Source organism: Mytilus trossulus, chromosome 7 (genome assembly GCF_036588685.1).
Source record: "Mytilus trossulus isolate FHL-02 chromosome 7, PNRI_Mtr1.1.1.hap1, whole genome shotgun sequence".
Taxonomy (NCBI): Eukaryota; Metazoa; Mollusca; class Bivalvia; order Mytilida; family Mytilidae; genus Mytilus; species Mytilus trossulus.
Genome location: NC_086379.1, coordinates 18,322,873 through 18,335,897, shown reverse-complemented (window position 1 = coordinate 18,335,897; position 13,025 = coordinate 18,322,873). Strand labels below are relative to the sequence as shown.

General features: G+C 32.3%; 1 protein-coding gene across 3 annotated transcripts in view; it reads right to left on the bottom strand.

The window, feature by feature from the left end:
- Nucleotides 1-13,025, bottom strand: part of LOC134724743 (paladin-like) — a 115,565-nt gene that overhangs the window by 86,497 nt on the left and 16,043 nt on the right. For all 3 annotated transcript variants that reach the window (XM_063587948.1, XM_063587950.1, XM_063587949.1), the window contains exon 5: nt 10,259-10,364. In XM_063587948.1, coding sequence (XP_063444018.1) covers nt 10,259-10,349 — 91 coding nt within the window. In that variant the 5' untranslated portion in view covers nt 10,350-10,364. The remainder of the gene's footprint in view (nt 1-10,258; nt 10,365-13,025) is intronic.

Here is a 13,025-nt window from a genome sequence, read left to right as displayed (position 1 = left end):
ATTGATTGGTATAGAGAGGAAACCCTCTAACTCTTCAATTAGATTCTGTTATGCTCAAAATAAATGTCAGTAGCACACCTTCACCCTAATGAAATTGGGAGTACACATGTTTTGCCAGCTACCATGATAGAGGTGTTATTTCAACAAGTTTGCTCTCAAAATTGGGTCATCATTGAATTACTGTAACCTACATTTAATGATATGGATTCTGTGTCCATAGATATAGGAAGATGTGGTGTGAGTGCCAATGAGACAACTCTCCATCCAAATAACAATTTAAATTTTAACGGCCTTCAACATGGAGCCTTGGCTCACACCGAACAACAAGCTATAAAGGGCCCCAAAATTACTAGTGTAAAACCATTCAAACAGGAAAACCAACGGTCTAATCTATATAAACAAAACGAGAAACGAGAAACACGTATATATTACATAAACAAACGACAACTACTGTACATGTACATCAGATTCCTGATTTAGGACAGGTGCAAACATTTGCAGCGGGATTAAACGTTTTAATGGATCCAAACCTTCTCCCTTTTTCTGAAATAATAGCATAACATCACAACATAGAAAAACATACGATAAAATATCAATTGGCAGACTTAACTCAATCAAAAAACTTATGATTACACAATGAACGAATAAATTTGATCTGCCATATCTGAATACAAATGCACAGTTAACTAAATATTAGAGACAAACATTCATGACCAAAAAGCTAACAAACAAATTCAAACACACTGAGAAATATTTAACCAATCAATGTTCACTTTAGAAAAACCATGTCTGGAATTACTTACATTTTTTTTTTTCAAAATGGATATTTTTGTAAATTGAATATACAAACTGTTACATATTGACCTACAAATGTTATGCAAGAGTTAAACTTCCATTCCTTGGCCATTGTAGAAGTATTAAATACTCTTCTTAAGTTAAAATCAAACCTTTCAAGTTTATCAAGTTTACTTTTCCTACAGGAGTACTAATTTCCACAACATTTTGATATAATTGTATTAAAGAAAAGATGGTGTAAGTATAAGAAAGCTGTCTCTTGTACAGTAAACTAATCTCTTTGTAACGTAATTTGTATTCTGTTGGCGTGTATACTACTTGGAAGAAAATAAATGAGAGAATAAAAACTGTAAAATCATTGTTAAACTATCTATTAGCAGGCAAACAACTCCAAAAAATCATTCAAATCAGTATTAAATGGAAATGATTTGTCATTATAAAGAAAAGAAGATGTGGTATGATTGTCATTTTCTAGTATAAATAAAATGAATAAGAGAAGATTCAAAATTATTAAAATTCTTGAAAACAGTTATGACAAACCCCAAAATACCACCAAACTAACAATGACTGTTCTTTTGCAGTGTTTTGAAATGGGGCATCTCTCCAAAAGTGACCAAACAACATTGAAGTTAGTAACTTTATGTCACTGTAAACCATTCAAAATTGAGCAAAATCCAAACTGTATCATAAACAAGCTAAAAAAAGGCCAGAAATGACAAATTTAAAACAATTCTAATTCAAGAGAAAACTGATGTAATGATCAAAACAATAAAGGAAAAACAAGTAAGATATACAGCAACAAACACCAACCACTGACTTAATGAAACATACAGAATATAAAAGAAGATGTGGTATGATTGCCAACTATCCACAAAAGACCAAAATGACATAAACATTAACAACTATAGGTCACAGAATATGTTTTATTTTTAAACTGACACCTTCAGATTTGAGACTGAGCTGAACTGGAAAAACTTATTTTGAACCTTGCTAACTCTGTATCAAAAAGTGACTTTAATACTATGATTCTCATATCAGTACTTTAAAATATCTTTTTGTTGTAGTGGTCATAATGCAAGTACCCAGCCATGTCCTTTCTGTGTTTTTGATAGATGTATTTCTATTTGTATTCATCTGATGAGTTTAGCCTTTTTCAACTGATTTTTATATTCGTTCTTAAATTATGTTGTACTACACCACTGTCCTAGGTTATGGGGAGGGTTGGGATCCATTACAATCTGCAGGTATATGCTGAGGGGGGATAGGAGGGGTCCTCATCCCAAAATCCTGGGCTTAAAAATTCAAAATCCCGAAATCCCAGGCTTAAAATCACAAAATCCAGAGGTCCCAAAGAATTCCCTATTCCTCCTGAAAGGGTTATTCGTGAAATCCCAAGCTTAAAAACACCCGATCTCAGAGTCCCAATAACGGTCCTATCCCCCCTCTATGCTTGTCCCAAGTCAGGATTCTGTAATTCAGTTGTTGTCGTTTGTTGATGTGCTACATATTTGTTTTTCATTCATTTTTTGTACATAAATAAGGCTGTTAGTTTTCTTGTTTAAATTGTTTTACATTAGTCATTTTAATAAGGGGACTTTTATAGCTGACTATGCAGTATGGACTTTGCTCATTGTTGATGGCTGTATGCTGAACTCTGTTTGTTAATTTGCGTGTCATTTGGTCTCTTGTGGAGAGTTGTCTCATTGGCGATTATACCACATCTTTTTTTTATATATATAGTATCGACTCCAGATTAAACAGATATCTGATTATTACCTTTCCTGGTTAACATAATGTGTAGGCTGGGATACATTGAGCTAATTTAGGATTTCTATATGAAGAATTAAATACCTATTTTACTGTTATACTGATAATTGCATTCATTTCAATAATGAAAAATCAAAGTTGATGTTATTTCTGGAATTGTTGACAGTTCACTAAAACCAAATCAGTATTCTTGCCCATAATTATCTGTGTATGGCCATTAACAGTGTTTACAAGAATGACAGATTAAGGGATTTTTTTAATAAGACATGATTTCATTATTAATTTATCATTCACTACACATTCTATATATATATATATATTTCTCTAATTCTTCATCAATATCCCTTTCTGCTACCATTGTATAAAAAAATTTGAATCAACCTGTGGTTTGTTTGATTTCAGTTCTTCATTGGTTAAAATCTGATTATGACATCAAATTTTCCTGCTTTCAAATGAACAAATAAACCATGTTTCTCCCCAGGCTAAATATAAATCAGTAAACCTCCAACATATTTAGTGTAAAGACATCACAAGATGTCTGATAACAGCATAACCTTTAGCTTTGGCAAGGCCAGAATATTAAGGTTTGACAGGATGTTAAACCATAAGTGTTCAAAACTGAATACCAAACACATTCATTTAGTTATTTTTTTAAAAAATAAAATCAATATACAGTAAAGAGGGTTATTTTCACAGGTGTAAAATTTCACGATTTTCATCGAATAAGGTATACAAAATATTTTGGCAGATTCATAACTTTTATCAATTAACCTTTGCAAGTGCTGTTTTAAATTGGTGGAATTTATTTTGACCATTTTGTTCTTGTAATGAAAATAAGCGAATAATTTGTACCCAGCACAAAAAACCTGCCATACAGTAGTATGATTAAAAAAAAATCAAAGATCTAAGTACAACAACGATCAATGTTTAATTGATAACTTTTAAGAATAACGTTTTTTTCTACAAAAGATCAATAAGTATCAATTGGATCTTTATGCAAATTTAAAAGAAATTAATTCAATTTCAATATAATAGTGACATAGACTGTTATTCTCGACTTGTGAAGCATGCAATTTACCTATACCATCCAAAGAGTTTTTTGCACTCCAGAAGTAAACAAAAGAGGAGAGAAAGATACCAAAAGGAATATTCAAAGTTTTAAACTCATCAGTCAAAAACAAACTCAGATCATGCCATGGCAAAACAAACTCAGATCATGCCATGGCAAAAACAAACTCAGATCATGCCATGGCAAAAACAAACTCAGATCATGCCATGGCAAAGACAAACTCAGATCATGCCATGGCAAAAAAAGAAGACTTACAATAGTACACAGAACTTTTAATCCTTCCTTTGTTTATTTAAGCTTTAGTAATGAGTATTGTTTATTTCAAGGATTTGCAACATTTGAAACTAGAGGCTCTAAAGAGCCTGTGTCGCTCACCTTGGTCTATGTGAATATTAAACAAAGGAAGCAGATGGATTCATGACAAAATTGTGTTGTGGTGATGGTGATGTGTTTGTTCATTTGAACATCTTACTTTACTGAACATTCTTGCTGCTTACAATTATCACTATCTATAATGAACTTGGCCCAGTAGTTTCTGTGAAAAATGTTACTGGTAGTAAAAATTTACAAATTTACAAAAAATGGTTAAAAATTGACTTTAACCCTTTCGCGGCGAGTGTATCCTTGAGGATACACAATGCGCAGGGCGGATGTATCCTTGAGGATACACGATGCGCAGGGCGAGTGTATCTTTCAGGATACATAAATGTTGTCCCAACAAAAGCCGCAATTTCCCGCTAATTACCGTTCTTAACAGTTAAAATCAATGTTTCAATTAAAATCTACGATATCTGAGGGTATTATTTCAGTTCTTCAACAGCATTAAAAACATCGTGAAAAGTAAATAAATCAAATCGGAAAATTTTATTTTCTAAAATTAGAACCGGAAACACGTTTTGAGGTCATGTGGGGTTTCAAAATGGCTCCTCTCGATAACGAGGAGTGGAAGTACAGCTGTTTTCTGTGTTTTGATGAAGCCCTTTATAATTCTTAGGTAGTTTTAAATATATAATAAAATAAATGATTCAATACATCTTAAATACATATGATGGCGATCTTTTTAAAGCTTTTGATTCCCCCCAAAAATCGGAACTAGACAAGTAAGTTTTTTCGCGTTCATGGCTTTGCTACAAAAACAATTCTCGATTTCGAGGGAACAGAGATATGGCTTTGAAATGCTGGTACTCGGGTGACACATACACTTTGATTTAGTATCGGGTGAAATAAGCGGATAGGGCTGTGAATGTACGAGAGAACAATGAACGAAATGGAAAGTAGTTTAGGAAGTGAAACTTCGTCTGCTAGTATTGCAGTGTGAAAATGTTATCAGACGAAACTAAAATTTGCAGGTTCAGAAATGATGTAATTACAAATGCCGGACAAGAGGTCTTACTTTATGGGGAAAGGTTCAGAATTGGCAGGGGAAAGATGATAGTGAGGGCTATAGTGAGTCAAATATAAATGAGAAAGCCAAAGGGGAGCAGGAGGTTTAATAATATTAATTGGTGAGGAGATGGTGGTGATTGGTGGCACAACCAATGAGATTAGTAGTGTTGAAAAAGGTCTTCACATATTATTTGCTCCTTGTGGGAATACTTGGCTAAGTCATGTCATGGGTGCTGAAAAGGAGGTGTCAGATTTCAGGCAACTTTATATGGACAATCCTTTTCTTGAATGCATTCTAAATTAACAAAACTGATAACTTTAAGCTTTCCCCTGATATTTATAGGTGCTGTTATGACATTATCCCAGATAAGGGGGAAAGGTTGACCGCTCACAAAAACGTTTAACCCTGGCACACTCATTATGTGCCTGTCCCAAGTTAGGAGCATGTAGTTCACTGGTTGTTGTTGGTTCACTTCTGTCATTTTCATTTTAGATTATTAAATTGTTTTGTAATCAAGTACATGAAGCTATATATATATAGACAGTTAGTTTCTTGGTCGAATTGTTTAATATTTCTCATATCTGGCGGGCCTTTTATAGCCGACTTTACATTATGGATTTTTTCTCATTGATGAAGGCCATATGGTTGCCTTTAATTGCTTACATCCACTGTATTTTAACTTTGTTGTATAGTTGTCTTATTGCCAATCATACCTCATCTCCCTATTTTCATATTCACTACAAAGACAAAGGCCAAATGACAAAAAAATGCCTTGGAGCTACAAATCAGAAATGAAAGCATTTCTTGGTCTTGCATACCATTTACTAAGTTATATTGGTTAACAGATCCAATATTAAATGGTCACTTCAATATTTTCTTGTACAATGATTAGGGACAGCTAGGTATACCCATATTTTATGGAACCTTCATTTCTCTGACCATCATGGTAAATGAAACTTGATTAAGTGAACAAAATGTTGATCCTTTCTGTAATATTAAACCTGTTGTTTCATTAGTTGAAACTCTAAAGATCAAAACAAATGTCTTGTTAATTTAATATATATATTGGTCAAGTTAAATGTGTAATAATTGTTGACCAGTTTGCAAGAGGTTAAACTACCTCTTTGCCATTGTTGACTACACTTTAAACAGGGGTGGCTGACCAATACATCTAGTATTAATTATTGTTATTATCAAAAAACCTTGCAAGGGCTCAAAAAAGTATGTTTCATTTTACTTGGGATAGTTAAATTTGTAATGCCTACATAATTATTATTTACCATTCATCCAACCTAAAATTTCTTCAGTTTTCTTGTTTGCTGGTAAAAAGGATTGATAAATAGATATTTTGTGCTGGGGTAAGCAGGGGAAGGCCATTTCTAGACATAAGTTCACACACATGCCTTCAAACTGGAACAATAAAGAGAAAAGTCAAGTTTGCTGTATTTAATTTGTTCTTGTTGTTTATTAAAATTTTATTGTTGAAAGTTCATAATTTAGTTATCAAATTCTCTTAGTTAATTGTAATACTGATTATATAAATGGGAAGATATTGCTTATCAAAATCTAAAGTTTTGTGACTTGATATGTGAAAAATGAAACTGCACTGAATTATCAAGAAAGGATGAAACATATGACAGACATGTGTAAAGAAATCCATTGTGTAAGTGATTATTCTTCACATGCTTACAATGTATATATATATATGATAACTATTCTAAAGTATCTATCATAATTAAGATAGTAATTTAATATATTGTATATGCTCAGTGATTTAAGGTTTTTCAAATTACACAATCAAAAAATCTAGAACAAAGCTGTTGCATATTGGTAATAGAGGAAGTTAAAAAACACCAAACCTTTGAAAAAAAGACCAACTACAAAAGTACTTGTATATATTATAATGGTTGACCCTGGTAAATTAATTAATCTATTTTGTTTTATCTACTTATAAAAAGATCATGACCAACTATATTCTGCTTTTTTATTCTTCTAAAATAGGCAGCATGTACTAATTGAACCAGAGACGTATATGTCTGATTGCACTAAAAATATTTTTTTTCAGCAGATTTTTTTTTTTTTTTTTTTTTATAAAGTATTGTAATGTTTACCAGGGAAAAGGAAACAACAAACATATCTTGTTTGTTTAAAAACACTCTTTAATACCAGTGTTTTCAATATCAACAACGTATCCGTAAATGATCGTAAAACTGATCTATCACTTTGAAAACGAGTAGTCGTTCGTCGATTGACAGAGTTGTCTTTTCATCAATACAAATGGCGGTCGGAAACGAAAAGTCAAACGGTCAATTTATGAGAGATAAAAAGCTTCGGTTTTGCTATAGACGATGTTTAAATGACAAAAACGAGTGATAAGATAAATAAGAAGACTCGGTAATAATGATTTGCTGAATATTATTCGTTTAAACACATTTTTAACGTAAACAAGTACATCCGAATGTCGACATTTTGGCAACATTGAGCTAACAAGGTAACAAAAACCGATCTTTCAAGCATTGTAAAGACATTATTCTTTGTTTTAATTTTAATTCACTTGGAAAATCTTTTACAGAGCAACCTTTTGAACTTCTGTATCAGTTGTTTAGGCGATCTGAGACTGCGTTCTCGAGTTCGAGCACGTTTTTCAATTTGCAACTTTTCTTGAGGCACCGGTCACGAAATTAATTCAGGCTGGGGAATCTGAGCGTGCAAATTTGCCTCGGCCACAGAAACCCGCGGAAAAAATAAATTCAGTAGTGAAAGTGTTAAAGGGCAATAACTCCTTAGGGGGTCAATTGACCATTTTGGTCATGTTAACTTATTTGTAAATCTTACTTTGCTGAACATTATTGCTGTTTACAGTTTATCTCTATCTATAATAATATTCAAGATTATAACTCAAAAAAGCAAAATTTCCCTAAAATTACCAATTCAGGGGCAGCAACCCAACAACGGATTGTCCGATTCATCAATTTCAGGGCAGATAGATCTTGACCTGATAAACAATTTCACCCTGTCAGATTTGCTCTAAATGCTTTGGTTTTTGAGTTATAAGCCAAAAACTGCATTTTACCCCTATGTTCTATTTTTAGCCATGGCGGCCATCTTGGTTGGTTTGGCGGGTCACGCCACATATTTTTTAAACTACATACCCCAATGATGATTGTGGCCAAGTTTGGTTTAATTTGGCCCAGTAGTTTCAGAGGAGAAGATTTTTGTAAAAGTTAACGACGACGACGGACCCCAAGTGATGAGAAAAGCTCACTTGGCCCTTTGGGCCAGGTGAGCTAAAAAAGATAAAAACAAAACTAAGCAGATTAGCAAGAGAATGTGACATACTGATGGATTTAAACAAAAGATTGTTTAACAAATACCAGTTTACAATAGAAGATAGCGGTAGAATGTCCATCTTTTGTAAAGTTTATGTTATTGTCTTATTTCAAGAGGATAGATTTACACAGATCTAAATCAATTCTCCAGAACTCTTTCCTTTTAATAATGCAATTAAAGAAAGGCCTGTCTGCTTTAACTTCTTATTTAGAGATCTTCAATTTTCCATTATTATTTCTCACTTAGCTTAGTACTACAGAATATTGGGCAGTTCATCAATAATGTCTTGAACATTCACCAGGGATTGTCTGTATGGCTATTTTTATCTAAAATCATTTTAATATCACAGATATAGGGCAAACGCAGTCCATTCATTTACAGGATTTTATTCTTTTTAAACATTTAACTTCAAATTTAGCTTTCTAGACTTGTCTGACTTACTTCCAATTCTGAATATTATTTTCAAATCCATTGATTGATTGCTTAATGTCCAGTGGCAAATATTTCATGCATGTTCAGGACAATCAAATCTCTTGAAATTGCTCTGGAATTTCTAAATGATCTGGGTTTAAGTGGGGAAATGTCATTAAAGTTTGCCGTGGTGTAGTGGTTAGTGCATCGGACTACTAACACAAAGGTTCCTGGTTCGATTCCCGTTTGGGATGAAAATTTCAGGAACTAAATTTTCGGCTCTCCCTTGACACCATTTGCGAGTATGGTCTTGAGGAAACGATGATAGTCCGTCGGACGGGGACGATAAATGTCTGGCCCGTGTTAAGAGAGAGCCACATCTCTTGCACGTTAAAGACACCCTTGTAGATTTCGAAAAAGAGTAGGCTAATGCCGCTACAAGGCAGCACTCACACCCGCAAAGTGGAAAGGGATTAATATAAGTTGCAAAACTTGTTTCCCAATCCACTATAAATAAATATGTTTAAACTAAAGTTTGCATGTATTTTGATATTATTGTATTGGTTGAATTATGGGACTAAAATGTGAGAGTTATTATTTCAATTATAGAGGTGATGCATACAAATAAAGTCTTCAAACTTGGTGAGATACAATATTTTTACTTCAACTCAGCTGTAAAGTTGCTATGGTAAATTTCGTAATAATAAGATCAATGATTTTTTTTTTAATATTGAAGTCATTCCTATTAAGCTCAAGTGATACACGTGGCGCTCTATCATAAAAAAATATGACAATTATCATTGACTGTATGGGTGATTAGCAAAAAATAGACCACTTACCAGTGGGTTAACAAAAGCTTAATTGTTTTTCCACAAAAAGACTCAAGTGTTAACTACAGATGGAATCGTGCATACAATAAAATGCTTTTGCTATAAAAAGCAATATCAAACTATAAGTAGAAATAATATGTTACTATATATGTATATGTCAACTCTCATTTAATTGTGGAAGGATTATTTATAATTGCTAAATTATATAGCTCTTATCAATCATCAAAACAACATTTAACACTTTGATTTCAAATTTTTCAGAATGAACATACATTCATTGCTTTTTTTTTTTATAAAATTTTCAAATCTTTCAAGAATTTAGATTTTTACTTATATGATTAATCTTTCATTATTTTGAATTGAAAGATGACTAAAATATATCTACTAACAATGACCAAAGCTTTGGCATGTTCAAAAGGTAAACAAATAGATCTACAAACAATGACCTTGAAGCTTAGCAAGGTCAATTGTTGAAATCTGAGTTTTTGTTACAGTAACCTTCAAATCATCATTCAATATCATATCGGTATCAATCTGAATAAACCTAAAGATTTCAACATTCAGAAAAGGGTAAATGAGTCTTACAGAACAGATAACTCAGGATGCTGAGTGATGACATTAACCCCTTAGAGCTGCCGTGCCCCTGACTGGATTTAACCAGAAACTTACCTTGAGAAGAACGTGCATGTCTTCTTACTGTTACAGGACTTTCAGGTTCAGGGGAGGATGGTGGAGTTAATGTGCTGGCTCCTGATCCCATCTTTTGTCTTCAGTACTGAAATATAAATCAAAAACAATAGCAAGTGTTACAGTGCTAAGAATACATGCACATGCACATATACATTACAACTCATCACAGTTGGCGTGCTGATTTAATATTAAAACATTTTGTCCTGTAGGAAAACATGACAAAATATATTATGTTTGTTCATCATATTGAAAAATTAAAAGACTTGGCAAATAGAAAATTGGTATCTGACATATCCAAAGATTTATCTCACATAACAACTAAGCATCATCAAGCTATTGACCAATCATATGGTCATTCCGTTCAAAATAGAGAAAAATCTACAAACATATTGTTACATAATTTTTAAACAAATGAACAGATAAACTGTCAGACAGATAGACAAGGGGATTGCAATACTGACCCCACTTTTATAGTGGGTGTATAATATCAAATTGCTGGATGACTTGAGAAATCATATGCAGAATAAAAGACAATTTATCAATATCAAAAATATAAAATAAAAAGTTTCAACAATGGACAGTTACTAATGTCTGAAAAGCTTCTTCCACTTAAGGTTCTCCCTATTGTATCTGTAATATGATATGCACAACATGCGTTAATGGAAATATGAGTGAAAATAAATATTGAATTGCAGCTTATATCAATTATCAATTAATACATTTGTATCATGGAGGAATAATATTTGAACATCTAACAGCAAATAAAACAATAATAAGCAAACTGATGTTTTATAATCTACTGAATGAGTCCTCCGAATCAGGCATGATTTTCATTTCTTTGCAAATTAATAAAATTTAAATATTTACTTGTCACAAAACATTATAGTGTCAACAGAAAAATAGAAATGTATGTTTATCTTATTCTTTAAATCTTTTGAAAGCTTAATTAATTAAAATGTGAGATAATTAAAATGATATATAAATGTTCCAGACCATATGAGTATTTGGACCGTATGCGTCTGGTCTGGACCGTATACATATACTCATACTGTCCGACCATACAGTCCTGAACAAACGATCAATTGAAATTAGATATTTGTTTAATTGTATATCTGAATCCTATGTTGGTACTCTTGCCCAAGGTGACACAATTCAAGTAACGTATTTTTTTTTTAGCATTTTCATGTATACAGTTCATGCATGTTCTTTTGCATTTTCCTTTTTTTGGGGTAAAGTTACTAAATATTCTAACACAATTCAGTGAACTCCCACATTATACATGTATTTACTTTCCATATCTTCAATTTCAGTGTTTATAATACAATTAATGTATTACTGATCGACATGCTTATTACAAGAGATTAACATATTTAATAAGCGTTAATTAAAAAAAGTTAAAATATAAAGTTTTTGTCTCAATTACAATTGAACTTTTTTATATTAATTTGATAGTTAAATAATGCTGATCTGCTATATGCATTTGAATCTTAGTCTAACTAATAAACTTGACCAACGTTTTAATATTAGTCAGACCGTACGCATACGGTCCGACTGTATGAGTATTTTGAAAAAGTACGCATAGGGTCCAGACGGTATGCGAATGGTCCAAATACTCATACGGTCTGGAACATAAATACATTAATGTATAATACTTTACCAATCTGCTTAAGTGTAATATAGTTACCTTTAATCAATTGAGGAAACATATTTTACAGGAGTAACATAAGAGATGTCACATATGGAGCAGGATCTGCTTACCCTTCAGGAGCACCAGGGCTTATAAAACTTTCAAGTACAATTAGTGTACCGGTACTCAGACTCAGAATCCAACCAATCAAAATGCTGTATTTGGTATTTCAAGCACAAGTTTTGTACTCTGAGTACTAAACAAAGTTTTATGACAGAAAGGCCTTAAATTACCCCAAGATTTGTGTAGTGCTCTTTTTTTAATTTTCTATGTTGTGTTTAAGTCTTTGAAACCATAATGATGTGATATGGTTGTCTACTCTGTCAATAGATGTTACAATATATAAAGATAGAAATTCTTGATGCTTAAAATGAATAAATAATCATAAATATTAGTTTAGATTTAACTGTATTCAATTCAAAATTGATTAGATTAGGCAACATGCTAAGACTTATGAAATACATGATATATAAAAGTTATTTGAAGTGATACATAATAAGTGTTCCATTAAATAAGAGTATTCCTTACATGTAATTGGAGTAAGAGTTGTTTCCCCTGACCACCATATTGCAGGGCAAAGTGGTTGAATTCTTATCTGACTTATCAAATTAAAAAATATGGCAGTAAGTGTTACAAGTTGAATTTGTTTGATTTGTAAAGGACTTTGTTCATGAAACAAATCTGCAAAGATGCTATGTTTGCCATTATGTGTTTTACTGTCCATTAGTGGTTCAAAAATCATAATTCTAGACACAAATTTGTATTGTGATTTGACCACTGTATCATGTGAACTTGAACACACTTCAAATCTAGAAGTGCAACAATTTCAAATTTATTAAAAAGTAAAATCACAAAAATACTAAACTCCTAGGAAAATTCTTTCTGAAAGTCCCTAATCACATGGCAAAATAAAATGACAAAACACATCAAACGAATGGACAACAACTGTCATATTTCTGACTTTGTACAGGCATTTTCAAATGTAGAAAATGGAAAATTTCCTGGTTTTATAGAGCTCAAACCTCTCACTTTTACGACTTCCTTGTAATGAAAGTTGCA